Raw genomic sequence first — 17231 nt, forward strand, 5'->3', positions numbered from 1 at the left:
GAAATTTGGGAAATTGGTAATTACCAATATGCCCCTAAAACTAGGTATTTCTACAATTTAGTCAAGTAGGTTCGTATATTTTGAATGAGCATGTAAATATGACAGTTTAAATATTGTATCATATTTTATATGATGTTTGAATTGAATATATGAAAAGGATGTTACATGAAACATGAAAATGAATACTAAATAATATAAATTAATTGAAATTATTTTGAAAATCTCGGTAATGCCTTGTATCCTATCCCGGTCTCAGGTACGGGTATGGGGTATTACACCAATATTATGGCAGAAGTCACCCCGGTGAATGTAGAGGCAAATTAGGGGCTTTTTATAAATGTCGGGCCACTGACCACTTTATTCGAGATTGTCCCCAACTACGAATAGAAGAAGTAGTGCTGCTACAGGGGCAACTCGTTCGGGTGTGAAAGATACTTCTAGTTGATCAAAAGCTAGGGCCCTTGCTCGTATCTATGCCATTCGAGCAAGAGAAGAAGCGACAGCTCCGAAAATAATTGCTGGCACTTTCTATCTTTATGATGTTCCTGTATGCGCTTTAATAGACCCTGTATGTACACATTCATATATTTGCACTGCATTAGCATCTGAAAAGAATTTATTTGTTGAGCCTACTAATTATGATGTACAAGTTATAAATCTGTTAGGCCAAAGTGTGATAATTAATTTAATATGTTGTAATTGTCCACTGAAAGTTAAGGGTTGTGATTTCCTTGCTGATTTGATGTTATTACCCTTTCGGGAATTTGATGTAATCTTGGGCATGGACTGGTTAATGAAACATGACGCGGTAGTAAATTTTCGAGAAAAATGAATCAGTTTGAAATGCTAGACAGGAGATATCATTTTGGTTGAGTCTGGGAATTTGGACGATACTGTTAAAATGATTTCATCTTTTTTCGCCCAAAAATTATTGCATAAAGGAAATGAGGCATACTTAGCCTATATTCTTGACACTCGGAGTTCTAAATCAAAATTAGAGCAATTACCTATTGTGAATGAATTCAATGATGTGTTTCCTGAAGAATTGTCGGGTTTACCACCCGATAAAGAAGTTGAATTTGTGATAGACGTGCTTCCGGGAACAGCTCCATATTAGTGACACTGTATAGAATGGCCCCAGCAGAGTTAAAAAAGTTGAAGACGCTGTTACAAGAGTTGTTAGAAAAAGGGTTTATCAGACCGAGTATGTCGCCATGGGGTGCACCTATTTTATTCATGAAAAAGAAGGACGGTTCACTGAGATTGTGTATAGATTACAGGCAGTTGAATAAGATAATGATTAAAAATAAATATCCTTTGCCTCGTATTGATGATTTATTTGAACAGTTGAAGGGTGTAGCAGTATTTTCAAAGATAGTTCTCAGATCCGGGTATTATCAATTAAAAGTAAAAGAATGTGATGTGCCGAAAACAACTTTTAGAACTCGGTATGGCTATTATGAGTTTTTAGTCATGCCATTTGGTTTGACCAATGCTCCAGCTGTTTTTATGGATTTCATGAATTGGATTTTTCAGCCTTATCTGGATAGATTTGTAGTTGTGTTCATTGACGATATATTGATCTATTTAAAGATTGAATCCGAGCATGCTCAGCACTTGAGAGTTATGTTACAGATTTTGAGGGAAAAGCAGTTATATGCAAAATTTAGCAAATATGAATTTTGGCTTCACGAAGTGGGATTTTTGGGTCACATTGTGTCGATAGATGGTATACGAGTATATCCAAACAAGGTGTCAGCGGTGATTAATTGGAAAACTCTGAAGTATGTTACAGAAGTACGAAGTTTTTTAAGGTTAGCTGGTTATTACCGTCGACTTGTGAAAGACTTTCAATGATTGCTTCACCGATTACCCGATTACTACAGAAGAATATTGATCTATATGGTCTGATGAATGCCAAGAAAGTTTTGATCAGTTGAGGAAAATGTTGACAGAGGCTCCAGTGTTAACTCAGCTCGAATCAGGTGTGCCATATGTGGTATATAGTGATGCATCTTTGAATGGTTTAGGTTGTGTACTGATGCAACCATGTAGAGTTGTAACATATACATCTCGGCAATTGAAAACCACATAAGAGGAACTACCTTACACATGATCTTGAGCTAGTTGCCATAGTTTTTGCTTTAAAAATTTGGAGACATTACCTATATGGGGAGAAATGTTATGTATATACAGACCATAAAAGTTTGAAGTATTTAATGTCGCAGAAAGAGCTGAATTTGAGACAGAGGCGATGGTTAGAGCTATTGAAAAATTACGATCTTGTCATTGATTATCATCCGGGGAAGGCAAATGTAGTGGCAGATGCACTTAATCCAAAATTGTCATTATTTGCTTTTCGGGCATTAAATGCTCATTTGTCTGTTATTGAAGATGGTTCGATGTTAACAGAATTAAAGGCAAAACCAGTATTCTTCCAACGAATTCGGGAGTTGCAAGATAAAGATCTGAAGTTGGTGTTGAAACGACAGATGGTTCAAGACAACTTGAACTTAGAGTACTCCATTAATGATAGTGGTATGTTATACTATCGCAATAAAATTTGTGTCCCGAATAATCTAGGATTGAAAAATGATATCTTGTTAGAGGCTCATAGTAGTATGTACTCGATTCATCCGGGCAGTACGAAGATGTATTGTGAATTGAAGAAAATGTATTGGTGGCCTGGTATGAAGCGATAAATTTGTAAATTTGTAGCGAAATGCTTGATTTGTCAGCAGGTAAAAGCAGAACATCAAGTGCCTACGGGTTTGTTACAACCTGTAATGATTCCAGAATGGAAGTGGGAACATGTGACGATGGATTTTGTATATGGGTTGCCTGTGATTCTGAAGAAGAAAGATTCGATTTGGGTGATAGTGGACAGATTGACTAAGTCAGCGCATTTTATTCTGGTTAGAACAGATTTGGATGCTGGTTCAGTACTTGACTTCTACAACCTGCGCACGGAAGCAACCGTACACTGAGTATGCATATACTCAGTAGTATCACTATAATTCAATTTATAATTAAATACATTAAATCACACACATACTTTTACATTACAATTATCATCACTTAATGAACAATTCAATCTTTTTATGTTATCATTTGAATATATATACCATTCTTATTTCTTTATTTCAATTCTCATCTTTCACATATGCCATATCATTCAAATTTTATCAGTAAATTTATTTCATTTGTCCTATTAACTTAACTTGGACTTGGCGGATACACCGATTCCAACCAACACACCAGTACGGTACATTGTGCCTTAACGATACACAGTACCTAAACAGTAATCAGTAACGGGAACAACAATAGTATTCAACATACGAAGCGCTGAATCTGTAACAGTAACGGTAACAGTATTCGACACACAAAGTGTGGAATCGGTAACAATAATAGTAGTCAGCACATAAGTGCCTGATCAGTAAGCATGTAAAAACCCGTACTCTTCCATATCCTATGGCATGCCAATTATATCCGACTAGCCCGACTAGTTAATAGGGTATTTAATTCACTTTTCAGTACAATTTCCATCTAAGTTCGGTATCAAATATAATTCCTTATTTCAATCAGTTTCACAGTATTGTAGTAATTCATTACTTCAGTAATTTCACAGTTCAGTGCAGTACACATAACAATATTCAGTAACTTCACAATTCAATTCAGTATTCAAAACAATATTCAGTATTCCATAATTCAGTTCAGTGTCAATCTCAATTTCAGTACCCAATCAAAAATTTATCATTTTACTAAACACTTACATTAAAATACTTACCACACATAATTAGTAAATTAAACACATAATAATGATAAAGTTTGAATTATAGTGATACAAACCAGAATTCTCTTCGGATTTAATCCTCGACAATCTTTTCTTTTCCTTTTTGGGCTGATGCTTCAGGCTCGATATTAGCTACAAACAATTAAAATAATTTCACAATCATTAACACAACACAATTTAATTGCTGAAATTTTTATCTAACTTTTACTTTAATTTCAAATTTAATCCTAGCTAAACCTATATATTTTTCTTTCTCAATTCATACCTTTTTGCTACTCAATTTCTTGCCAAACTCACATTTAACTATTTAATTTTTATCATATTTTCATAATTTCAATTTTATTTCAAGTTAATCCCTAAAACTCAAAACTTATAGCTTAGTTTACAATTCAATCTTTTATTCAATTCTAATCAAAATTTCTATCAAATAAACCCCCAATTCCATCATTTGTTCAACATAAACCCTACTAAAAAATCTATTAACTTTCAAAATTTCAACTTAAATTCAACAAAACTTTATTCTAGAGCTTTTAAAACATCAAAATTAAAAGAAAATGGCTTAATTGACTTACCTATTAAAACTTCAAACCTTAAAACTCTAGTCTTTCCTTCTATTTTTCTTTCTTTTCTTTTTCTCCTTTCCCTGCTCCGTTTTCGAATAGCTATTCTATTTCTTCTTTACTTTGTTTTGTTTCTTTATTTTATTTCATTTCTTTTATTATTTTATTTTATTAACTTAATAATAATAATTATTATTATAATAAATATCTTATTTAATAACAAATATATATATATTACAATAGGACACACATATATTTTACACTTGCCTATTATCATCACCATCCAATTGTCCTTATTTTATATAATTTAATATTTTAATATAATAAAAATCTTTTTACTTAAATAAAAAGTAATTAAACAAATATATTACAAATGTATAAATATGTGCATTAAACTTGTATAATTTAATCACCATACATTTGTCTTTATTTTATTTTATTTTTAATAATAATAATAATCATAATTTAATAATATAAATTATAATTTGATAGAATAATAATAATAATGATAAATAATAAACATCTATTTACTTAAATAAAAAGTAATTAAATAAATATCTTTCAAATGTATGCATACTATTATTACATTTGTATATTTTTTTTCATCGTATACTTGGCTTTAATTTAATTTAATTCATAATATGATATTTATAATTAATTAATTTAATAATATATTTTATAATTAAATTATATATATTTACATAATTAAAATCTAAAAATATCTTAGGGTGCGTTTGGTTCGCTGTATTAGATTAGAGGTGTATTGGATTAGAGGTGTATTGGATTAAAGGTGTATATTGGATTAGAGGTGTAATAGCAAATCAACTGTTTGGTTGAATGTAATGGAATAGAGGCGTAATAGTAATCTTGTGTTTGGTTGAATGGAATAGAGGTGTAATAGCATAGTGGAAAAAACTAAAATGATTAGAATACCCTTAGCATAAATGATTATTATTATTGTTATTTAAATTTTAATAAGATTATTATTATCAATAATAAATATTTTAATCATATTTAAACATAATTATTATTAAATATATTTTAATTAAAATATATAATTTAATAAAATTCTTAATAATTAATATTCTTATATGAATTTACTCAAATCATAATATATGATACTATAAAAGATAATTTGAAAAAATTAATATTAAATATATTTTAATTAAAATATATGATTTAATAAAATTTAAAATAATTATAACTAATAAAATTTAATAAGTGAGTAAGAATTGAACTCTAAAAAATAAATAAAAAACATAACCATATCGAATTATCATCAAGAACTCGATTGAATTTACAACAATTCTGAATTAAACGGAAGTACTGCCTCAATATCTCACTTCAACTAAAAATATAAAGCAAGCATTCAATAGAAGAAATTCAAGCCAATACAATATCTCTTTCACCCTGCTCTCAACTCCAATTGGCCTTCCATGAAACCAATTCTTCACTTCAAACAAAATAGCTCACCAATCTAGCAGGAAAACGAATACTGTCCAAAGTTGCCATTGAAAATAACCTCCAACTTCATGTGTCCATTCCACAAGTTAAGGGAAAAAGCAATCTCTGCCAATTCTGAATTAATATGATGCATTGATAAATCAGAAAATAGAAGGCCATGAGGTAAGGTTGCTTAAAAATCACAATGAATCAAAAGTAATTTACCTCTCCAGGAAGGCTAAATTGCCAAGAGCACATGTTTCCTCTAAAGCACCAAAAACCAGAAGGCATATTTGTTGACAAGTTGCAGTACTGCCTCAAGATCTTTGTTCAACTACAATATAAAGCAAGCATTCAGCAGAAGAAATTAAAAGCTAAATTCAGAAAATCAATTCAGAAAAACAATTACATGACAATGAAACATGAAACATGAAATAGTATAAGAACAATTTTATTACCATAATCCAAGTTTTGGTTAGTTCCCATTGCAATGGTAACTCTTTTTCCAGGCCCAAGTGCTTGATCAACCACAACATTCTGCATAAAGAACCATGAAATAGCCCAAACCAGTTCATAAGTAATATATCAGTATCACACTCCTTAGTATACAAATTTAATCTGAACAAGAGAATATATATATAAGTTTTAAGTCATGTTTGAGCTTTCTGAATGCAAAATAGGAAACTACAACTTTGTACAAGAAAATAATTCAGAGCAAATATGATCCTTCCCATTGCCAGCTTTATATGAAAATCTTTTTAGTGCTTGATACTATAAAAAAAATTATGGCAATGCCAATAATTGAACAGCATGAAATTAGCAACTAAACTATATACATATATAACTCAAATATATGTGCTACAATGAGAAACAATCGGCTTCATCATCTTTCTCAACATGGTCTACTGTGTTATTAATTTTATGATTTTAAGCAATGAGAAATGCTACCAGAGACACCGATCACCTTTCCTTAGGTAATGCCAATTTTTTATCTTTAGCTACAACATTCGGAGCAAATAGCAGCAGATATGAACATCATATTTGAAATGAATGGATGGTCCACTGGAAGGCAAGTTATAATAGTAGTCCTATGTCCTACCAACTGTATTGATGCAAGTAATATCAATGCTATTAACTAATTTAAGGGAGGCATCCAACAACAGAAGGCGGAGTTGGTCCATCCAAAGAAAAGACAAAAAGAAGCTAGAGTCGAAACACCATAGTTGAAGCAGGAAAATCATCTAAACAAAAGGCTTTGCATGTCCAAAACAAGAATGCAGGAATATAAACAAATGTTTATTCATGTTAAAAACTTCTGAGCACACATGTAACAATGCTTCAAAAGACATATATTAGAATGCTTTACTAAATAGAACAAATTCCCCAATCCAGTAATATAAATTTTCATTTCACATTTCAATTAGAAGTTGTTACAATTGATAAGCTTAGCCTATATGCTAACTTCTTCACTAAGGCTTCATTTAGTCCATTATTATCATGCTTGATCAGCTCTCTTTTTATGATGCCTTGATCAATGATCAGGATTCACAAGGTTAAACATCTTAACAACAATGTGAAATACTAAACTAAATGCATAGGCAATTCATGTGATGCAGAGATATAACCAAATTCCATGAAAACGAACTCAATCAACATGAATAAAACTATAACACAAATGGTCTAATGAAACAATTCAACCAGTCTCGATTCAAGGAATGTTACATTGCAATGACGAAAATACCTTTTAATAGGGCCAAAAGCTCGGGAACCCATCACAAGCAAATCAGCATGCACATTTTCAATTACTTCACAAATTTTTTCCTTTGGATCCCCAATCACAACTTGAGTTTTCACGTTTGCCTGAGTTAGAAATATTCCAAACTCGTAATTCATTTTCCTCAGCAAGTTAAATACTAACAAAAACGATGAATTTAATCAAATTAATTAATCACTTAAGGTCAAACCTCTAAAGAATATTTGCCTATATACCTTAATTAACAATAACTTGGAAAAATAAATAATAATAATAATAATTGACCTTCTTTTCAGCGCAAATCTGAAGAGCATGGTTCAAGATCGCATCAGTGATTCTCTTCTGATGCGCCTCGATAGCTACCGTGAATGCAGGAACTTCGATGGGCTGAATTTCAAAAAAGAAAAAATAAATTCGCACATATCAGAAATAAGAAAAATCAATCATGCCGTGAATAGTCGGAGCTTAACATTATCGAGCGCCCATCGTAAGGCGTCCATGCTTCCTTCGTTGCCATCAACGGATACGACGACGCATCCTAAGTTTCCAGCCATTATTTTGAGCGGTTCGTTGACTTTGGCGATGATCGATCCTTCGTTACTCTCTTACCTTTCTAGCGTGATTAATCATTAAACTGAGTCGGTCCTGATAAAAATCTGAGTTGCGTTCAGAGTTTGGCGAGTGCAAAATCTGAGTCGGTCCCTTCCGTCCACCTTGAGACTAATAGAGTCATCAGGGATCTGGGTACGGTGAGATTGCGGTGAAGATGAAACTAACCCTAAAGAGAGCGTTGATGAAGTGTCAGCCGATTGAGATAACAAATCCATGGAACAAAAGCTTCATTCAAACAAAACCCAAACCAAAAAAAAAACAATAAAGGAGAGAAAAAAATCGGCCTCCGATGAAGACAATGTTGAGGATTTGTTATGAAAGCTGAAGAAATGAGGACAGAACTGCAATATCGATAGAAGAAGAAACAGAAATCTATGAGGGCAGAAAAAGGAAACGAAAATAAGAAATGGGTAAGGATTTTGTAATCGGTGCTGGATGGGGGGATTACATATTACGGGACCGGGTGTATTAGGGAAGGAACAGATTTGGGACGTAATAATAATACAACCAACCAAACAATGGATTAAAGGAGGATTAAGTGGGGCCACTGATTAGGGGTGTATTGGCTATGCCAATACACCCAACCAAACATGGTGTTAGATTTTAACATATTTGCCGCCTCAACTTATGCTAAATGGCTTAATTGCCATTTTAGCCCTTTTTACTTTATTTTAATCTATAATTAGACTTTCACTCTTTATTCAATTTGATTCTTTTTCCCAATTACTTTAAATTAAGCTAAATTCACTTAATTAAAGCATATTTAGACACACAACTAGACTAAAAAATATTCCTAATAAATATTTACGGACTCGGTTTACTAAGACGAGGGCCTGATAATGTACTTTTTCGATGCTCACGGATTTTAATATATTTAAGTATATTCAGTTATTAAAAATTTATAATTGGTTATACTCAACATTTTCTTTTATCATTTTTAAATTTTTAATATATTTAATTTTTTTAATTTTTTAAAAATTTTAAATATATTAAAAAATCTTTTTTCTCCTTTCCTATTAAAAAAATTAAATATATTAACATTTTAAAATATATTTTTAAAAAATATATTGAATATATTAAAATTTTAAAATTGGTTATACTTAACATTTTTTAATATATTTAATTTTTTAAAAATATATTAAATATATTAAAATTTTAAAATTGGTTATACTTAACATTTTTAATATATTTAAAATTTTTTAAGTTTTTTAAAATTTTAAATATATTTCCCTAAACCCTATTAAAAATATATATTAAGTGTATAAATCTATGAATTTGTAATAAAATTAAAAAATTAATATACAAATTTATGAATGTGTACTAAAATTAAAAAAATTATAACTAACACGTAGAGATTAATTTAATACAATAAAATAGTTAAAAAGAATAATAATAACTAAACAGAGACAAGTTTCATGTAATCAGAACACGTTGAGCAAAGTAGTGCTATTAAAAATATTTAAGAAAGTAAATAATCTAGTCAGCTTAAATAAATGATTGACTACTATTAAAAATAAATGTAAACTGGAAATAAATTAAAACTTGTGTAAACATATAAAACAAGCCTTAGCCTTAGACTTGGTAAATTTCGTATCAAGAATCGATCCTTGAAAATTTTTCTTCTCCTTTAAACGATAAGTGAATTTTAGCAATTAAGAACGTCTTAACCACCAATTCTTCCTCACGTAGCTGGTTCCGGTACAACCTGCAAACCAACCCTTACCGATTATCTAACCGAGATACACATGTTCCCTGTTCAAGATTTGGCAGCCTTGCATGCTGAAGAACCCAACTCAAATTAACGGCATCAACCACGTGGGTCGTTTAAATTAGATCACTTCTTCCTCGATTTGTTCTCAAAGATCTGAATACAGCACGACCGACTCGTTTCTCCAACTGTCATCTAACACGACTTCAATCCAACGTGCACTTTTTGACTTGTAATCTAGTTAACCTTAAGGGATGAGTTGTCAATCCCGATACTTAGGAAAAGAATGAATACCGATTAGACGAATTCTAGCACGAATTCGTATCTCAGATTCCCGACCGGAAAGAACACCGGCCTAAACCTAATATGAAATTTAGTCAAGCATGCAATTAATCATGCTTTGTATGTTTAGAAAGGTAGGTTGATGATAATTGAGGAATTTGGGGAATGAAATGAACTTGGAAGGCAATTAGCCCAATTTTATAAAAGCAAGCAAAATTCAAATGAAAATGGCAGTAGCTCACGTCCACTTGAAAGAAAAGAGAAGAACAATTCTATTCCAATTTGAAGTAGGAATACAGAATTAATGGATGATTTCTTAAGAACATAAAGCCCTTATTTATATATATGGGGTTTACAAAATTTAGTCTAAACTAATTTAATATAAAATAAAAATAAAAATAAATAAAATAAGATTTTCCTATTTTTGGCTTTTACAAAGTTAAAATATTTGATGTGTTCTTGGCTTCCTCCACCTTTTTGATTTGATCCCATTTCAATGATTGTCTTTTAAATTGGCCATTTTTAGCTTGTTCTTGACTAATTGCATTCCTGACAAGATTAAATTATAAAAGCACTTAATTAGTAGATTTCAGTTCAAAAATAAAGCAAATTAAACACAAAAAATATGGAAATTAACATGTTATCATATACATTTCAAGTTTTTTAAAATTAATAAAATAAATAAATAAAATAAAGATAAAATAAAAAAGAAAAAACTTTAAAAAAATAAAGAAACAATAAGATGAAAGTAAAAAAAGTAAAAAAAGAAAAGAAAGTAACAGCAGGGTAGGTGTGAGCGAATCTGGTGGCGCCAAATTAGTTGGCTCCACCAGAAAATGGTAAATTTTTTTAAAGTATCCCATATTTTCAGAAATTTTAGTATTTCACTGGTATTTATACAGATGACGTCATTCTACATGACTCCACCAAAAAAAATTTTTTTTTCATGGAAGCTGACGTGGCATGTTGGTGGCGCCAAACCATTTGGCTCCACCGACTTTTACTGTAGATTTCAGGTCATTTTCGTATTTAATTAAAAAAATGGGTTATTTTGATAATTAATTAAATTTTTTGAGTTATTTTAATAAAAAAACCAAAAGAAAAAGAAAAGAAAAAGAAAGTTTAAAAGAACAAAAAAGGAAAAAAAATAAATTACTCAAAACGAAAAAAATATAAGGACTAATTGTATAATTTAATCTAAAAATTTTATTTGAAATTATGATTTAACGTGCCACGTCAGTATATCGTTAATACTGTTAACAAAACAATTAGCGACTCAATGACTAAAATGTTACAACACGATAACGTAAGTACTAACCATAACATCTCAAACATAAGTGACTAGAATCTAACTTGATAAAAAAAAACTATTTTAATAGTTTACCTTATTTAAAATTAGTATGCATAGTTGAAAATGGAATGCATTACGGTTTTTCTTCTTTAGATCGATAGATGTAGTTTCTCAACACCTGAAAAACAAAGAAAACGAAGGACAATGGAAAGAAGCTAAGAGCCCATAACCTAATCTGGAAGCAGTCAAAGTAGCCCATTCAGAAACAGAATTTGTATCCAAAATGAACAAAGAAATAACAAGAAAAACCAAATGCCAATCCCCAACCCTAAGTGCTGCGAATTCTAGGGACTAGAGAAAAATATTTTAAAAAATGTTAAATTTTGCTATTAATCATTATACTAATAATATGCATAAGTTATTCTATTTTTTTACATACTTGTAACATTTAAAATTTAAAATTATAACCCGTAGTTATTAAAATTTTAAGTTCAGTTATGTTATTTTTAAATTTTAATACAGTAAATGTATGTGTGATGCGATGTCAACTTATTATTTCTACATATTATTTATAAAAAAGATTCAGTTAATGTATTTAAATGTTACCATTTGCATAAGGGTTAAGAATGACCCAATTAGAAAACATGAATTAAATCTTTAATTTTATGCATAGCACAAGATTAATAGTAGAATTTAACCAATTGAATTTAACTGCTATCATGTGGATTAGGACTAAAGTTTCAAACTTTTAAAAAATATAAGGACTAAATTTGACTAATTCAAAAAGTATATAGACTAAAAATGATTAAATTAAAGTTTATGAACTAAACCCATAACTAACGCAATGTATAAGGACTAGTAGCAAAATTTAACAAAAAAATAATATACAATAACAACAATGCCCAAATGTAGTCAAAATATTGGATGGAGAAATTAGTAGATATATGAGTCCTAAACATTTGAATGGTGATAAAAGTAACTTAGTAGATATTAACCCCTTCAAATGATGAAATTGAATATGGTGAGATTTGTTACTGTATAGAGTTATAAGTATGAATATTGTAGCGGGAAGATTAAAATATTTATAATATATGCGTTTGGATGCAAACATAACGGTGGTGGGCAATAAGATAAATAATAATGAGAAAGTAAAATAATTATTAAGGACATTAAATTAAATATATTAAAATATAATTTTACCATAAGAAATTAACTACATAGATTCTTTAATTATTATTTATATATAATAAATTAATATCATTTATATATTTGTAATTAACATTAGCAATGTATTTTAACCAAAAGACAAAAATATATAAATTTCTGTTAATTCGATTAATCGGTTGAATTAAATGAAATACTTCTGTTCAATTAACGGTTAAAATTTTTTACATTTTGAGTAATTCAGTTAATAATAATTTGATTTAGATATTAACTAAACCGACTATTTGAACATCTCTAAGTGATGGGAACGAGAACAAATATATAAATTGTGTTTTATTTCTTATGTTTCTATAAAATAAATAAATACTAAACATGCTTTAATTATTGAAAATGATTTTTTATTCTTATTTATCAATGGTGTTTTTTAATTTTTAAAAATAAAATATGAAAATTGTTTTTGAAACAAAAGATATATATATTTCATTGTTTTTGAGCATTGGGTTTCAGTAATAGGTTGGGTTTATTTATTTTTAAAATAAAAAATATAATATCATATTTGAAAATCAGTTAAAGCGTATTTTCCAAAACTGAACTCAACTTAATTTAATCGTTTTACCCGATCTCTTTGATGCAGACATGTAAGGAACTGAAGATGCAGCAGAAGCAAGGCGTAGAACAGTATCCATGTTATACGCACCCCCAACTTGCATTGAATTTCCCAAAATCTTGAATGCATTCAAAGAATAATTAGCAGCGAAACCCACGTTTGAGAACCATCTAGCAACAGCTGAAATCAAACTATGATGCACAGACCAAATCTCAATTGCAATAGAGCAGTCAACCTGACTTCCGCTTGAAGACTGGGGTTAGATCATAGATGACCTAACAAATGCAGAAGTGTCACCACTCACCCGTCCATTTTTATCCAAAGAGATTCGATTCAACCCCATATTTAGTTAACCAGTACTAAATGAAGATAATTCAGTACAAACCAGACAGGCGAAATTAATTGTTGGGACGAGATAAGGAACTTTGGTTTTACCCCATCTCTTAACCAATGCAATTAAAATCGTTTTAATTGATATGATTCGACTTTTGCACCTCTAGTTGCGTAAGTCAATATTTTAAAGTTTTGTTGACTGACAATCTGCCAGTTTATGCATGGTTTAACAAATTATTCCCAAGGATTTTGGTATGGGCAAATGGGAAATTTGAGAGGCTGGTTGGATTGACTTTTTGTTTCTTTAATTGGGTTCACGCCGTTAGTAATTTCAACATGCCTTATGCAATGAACTAAGATGGGGAAGGAAGTAAAGTTTGTATTAGTTTATTTTTCTTTAAATGTGAAACGGAATCAACAAGTTTCAAATTTTAAGACTTAAAAAGTCCGAGAGGCAACAAAACTCCGTAACGCCATCTTTCCACCAATAAGATGTTGAAACATAAACAACAAGGGAAAAAAAAATCAAAGTCCAAACAAACAAAAAAGAAAAGAGATCTTGCAAAAGACATAAAGAGCTCCCTGGGGAGATCCTCGCCCATATATGTCAGCACATGGGCCAACTGGCTGGAAGTATGGAGGTTGAACCCAGAAAATATCTTCTCCTTGATTGCATCAGATTCACTCACCACTTCTATTATTATTATCATCAGCTTTACGGAATCCTTTATCCAATTGGACTACCATGCATTGCATTTGGAGCTGGTTGGGGAATCTCCTCTTTACTATTATCTTATCTTTCACCATATGATGTTCTCTGATTTGTCCCGAAATAATAATAAACGGATTCCGTGAAAAAACAAATTAATGTAATTTAATATGTTTAATTTTAAACTAATGAAATAATTTTTAATGTTAAATAAAAATTATCTTACTGTATTTTAAAAAGGAGGGGGGTTGATAAGTAAATTCATTTATATGATGATGTCTGAAAGCAAATTATTAAATACCGACCACTGGCTAGCAGTATGCGATAATAATTAAGCAAGGTTAATGTATTATATATATCATCATTGTTCAAAGGCACATTAGCCATAAAAATAAAGTCTTGGTCCTATTCGTCCATGTCCTTATCGACATTATTGGTAGGTCTAAGGAGATAAAAGCTTATACAACATGTCATTCGTTGTTGGCATCTTGAGAATTTTTTTAGATTATTTCAATCCTCACTGTCGGGCTTGATTTGATTTAGTTGCCAAATATTGAATTCATTTTCATAAATAAATTTTTGTTTTTAAAAATATTTTTCAAGTTTTATAGTTTTTCAAAAATCATAAATTTTTTATAATATTTTTATATCAAAAAATATTTTAATAAGTTTTAATTTTAAATAATTAAAAAATTAAGTCTTTATAAAATAATTAAATAATTTAATGTCACATTAACCTCTACGTCATTAATTTTTCATGTCAATTATTAATTCAATTGCCACATTGCCGCTTAACGATCTGTTATAAATTTTGATGAAAATTATATTTCAAAGATTAAATTAATGAATAACTTTCGATTAAAAACTCAATTAATTTTTTATTTACTTTAGCAGGAAGATTTTTTGTTTACATTTAAACATTCTTTTTGTTTAAAACTCAGAAACAATGTTTCAACTTCTTTCATAAGCATATCTAAAAAAAAGCATTTGTAGATAAGTTAATATGTTGCAAATATATATTTATGTCAGATACAATAATTGATGATAAAATTACTATTTTTAAAGAATAGAGACTATTTTTTTCCCCATGAATTTGACATATTATCTCAACTCAATCTTTATAGTTTTTTTGTCTATTTGATTTTTTTTTTAACACCGTTCAATTTTGATACCTCTCATTTTACAACTGCAACACATGACAATAATGACATCATCATCTAAAAATATTTAAAGTTATCTAAAAAAAATGTAAGTAATAATTTTTTCAAATAAATAAAATAAAAACATAAACTTTTAAATTAAAAAAAGCACGGAAAATCAATTTTGATTTTTCTTTCTAAAATAAAATTCTTCAATTTTTTATTAAAAAATAAAATTCAAATATTTTTTTCCTTACTGGTTTTCAAAAAATCAAACCCTAAAACAATTTTTTTAGGAAAACATTTCAAAGACAAATTAAAACCTGATTTTCGAAATCCCTTCTTAATCTCCCATTCAAACTAGTTTTCAAAGGACTAATTCAGAAATTTTCAAAGCCTTAATCCTCAAAATTAAAACTTAAAAATATGTTATTTTTGCCGATTGAATTTTAACTCGATTAGTTTGATTGAGCCTTAATCCTTAAAAGCAAAACTAAAAAGTATTAAAATAGTGAATGGAAAAATAGTTAGGTACCAAGTTAGGATAAAAAAACTATAAATATTAAATTGAGAGAATGTATTAAATTCAGGGGCCAAATGAGTATTTAAGCCTTTTATTTTTATTTTTCTAAGATGGTAACTTGAAAACTGTTTAAAAATTTGATTTAAGAAAAAACTGCTTTTAAAATTATTATATTGAACAAAAATGCATATTTGATTTTATAATAATATCAATATTCGCATGTGCTTTCGTGGAAGTAGTCGGCTACATCAGAAAAGTAAGTTGGCACGTGTGACAAATTTCTTAGAGAAAAAGGAAACTAAAAGTTTTGATTTTCTTTAAAGGAATGTAAGAAATTACGTGTGAAAGTTTGATTAATCACCTTCTTCTAAATTTAACGTTGATTAATCTCAAATTAAAGAATTGATAATTCTAATTATATTAAGGTATAACGAATAGTTTGGTTTGGGAGCTAGAATTAAATTGGATAGTAAAAATGTAATTTTGTTATTTTAATATTTTACATATTTATAATTTTTAAAGGATTAAATTAAATTATTATCATTTTAGGGTTAAAGTGTAATTTTATCATTACTAATTTTTAAAATTATAAATTATAAAGGGTCTAAATTAAATTTTTTTCATTTTACCTCTGTCAATGGATAAGTTTAATCTTTAATATTTATTTTTTATCAATTTAATTTTTATTTTTAACTAAATTTAGTTATTAATTATTTTTAAAAAGTCATTGCTTTCTTTTAACGGAAATAATAGTTAAGATATTAATTTTTAATAATATTGGCGTGATAACATGTGTGATAATTCATGTGTATTTTGTACTAAAATGACATTATTTATCTTACATGACACATTAATTTAAAGCTTTTACATACTAAATGCTTGGGTTAAGGGTTTCATCACATAATTACAATTGTTGTGAGAGCTGCGTGGCAGGAATACGCTTGATAGGATATAAATAATATAAAAAAATTAAAAATTAACATGAAATATATGTGAACTTCATGCATAATACCAAGTTTAAAATTTTAATATTTTAGTCAATATTTTTGTTAAAAAATAACGATTACTTCTTTTTAAATGGTTTATTGTCAAATGCAACTGCTAAAATTAACTCAAAAAATAAAAAATTGAAATTGATAAAATTTTATTAAAGTATAAGGGAGTTTTTTGTCATTATCCTTTTTTGACATTACAAAAAGTTGCTTAAACGAGAAGGAAACTTGGCAGATTAATTTTTATTTTTCTGGTTAAGTTGGAAAACCAGTTGTATATTTAGAAATTGTTAATTAGGTTAAAATAGTGGATATTTAGTCG

General features: G+C 29.0%; 1 protein-coding gene and 1 long non-coding RNA gene across 2 annotated transcripts; both read right to left on the minus strand.

The window, feature by feature from the left end:
* Window positions 1-5600: 5600 nt before the first annotated feature.
* On the minus strand, window positions 5601-6120 carry LOC121229464 (uncharacterized). Its single transcript, XR_005927217.1, has 2 exons — window positions 6022-6120; window positions 5601-5931 (listed from the first exon to the last, which is right to left on the minus strand). It is a non-coding gene; the product is annotated as an uncharacterized lncRNA (long non-coding RNA).
* Window positions 6121-6126: 6 nt separating this feature from the next.
* On the minus strand, window positions 6127-8232 carry LOC107944909 (uncharacterized). Its single transcript, XM_041111896.1, has 5 exons — window positions 7999-8232; window positions 7835-7936; window positions 7538-7656; window positions 6244-6333; window positions 6127-6130 (listed from the first exon to the last, which is right to left on the minus strand). The coding sequence occupies exons 1-5, from the start codon at window positions 8101-8103 to the stop codon at window positions 6127-6129; spliced, it is 420 nt and encodes a 139-aa protein (XP_040967830.1). The 5' UTR covers window positions 8104-8232.
* Window positions 8233-17231: the final 8999 nt, after the last annotated feature.

The sequence above is a fragment of the Gossypium hirsutum genome, chromosome A05, assembly GCF_007990345.1.
Source record: "Gossypium hirsutum isolate 1008001.06 chromosome A05, Gossypium_hirsutum_v2.1, whole genome shotgun sequence".
NCBI classification, from domain to species: Eukaryota; Viridiplantae; Streptophyta; class Magnoliopsida; order Malvales; family Malvaceae; genus Gossypium; species Gossypium hirsutum.

Bases quoted from the DNA above. Each gene is read 5' to 3' on its own strand.
- LOC107944909 (XM_041111896.1), bottom strand. From the start codon at position 8,103: ATGGCTGGAAACTTAGGATGCGTCGTCGTATCCGTTGATGGCAACGAA. The intron at 7,657-7,834 runs GTCAATTATTAT...TTTCTAACTCAG, and splicing joins AGATTTGCGCTGAAAAGAAG to GCAAACGTGAAAACTCAAGT. The intron at 6,334-7,537 runs GTATTTTCGTCA...TTCTTTATGCAG, and splicing joins GCTTTTGGCCCTATTAAAAG to AATGTTGTGGTTGATCAAGC.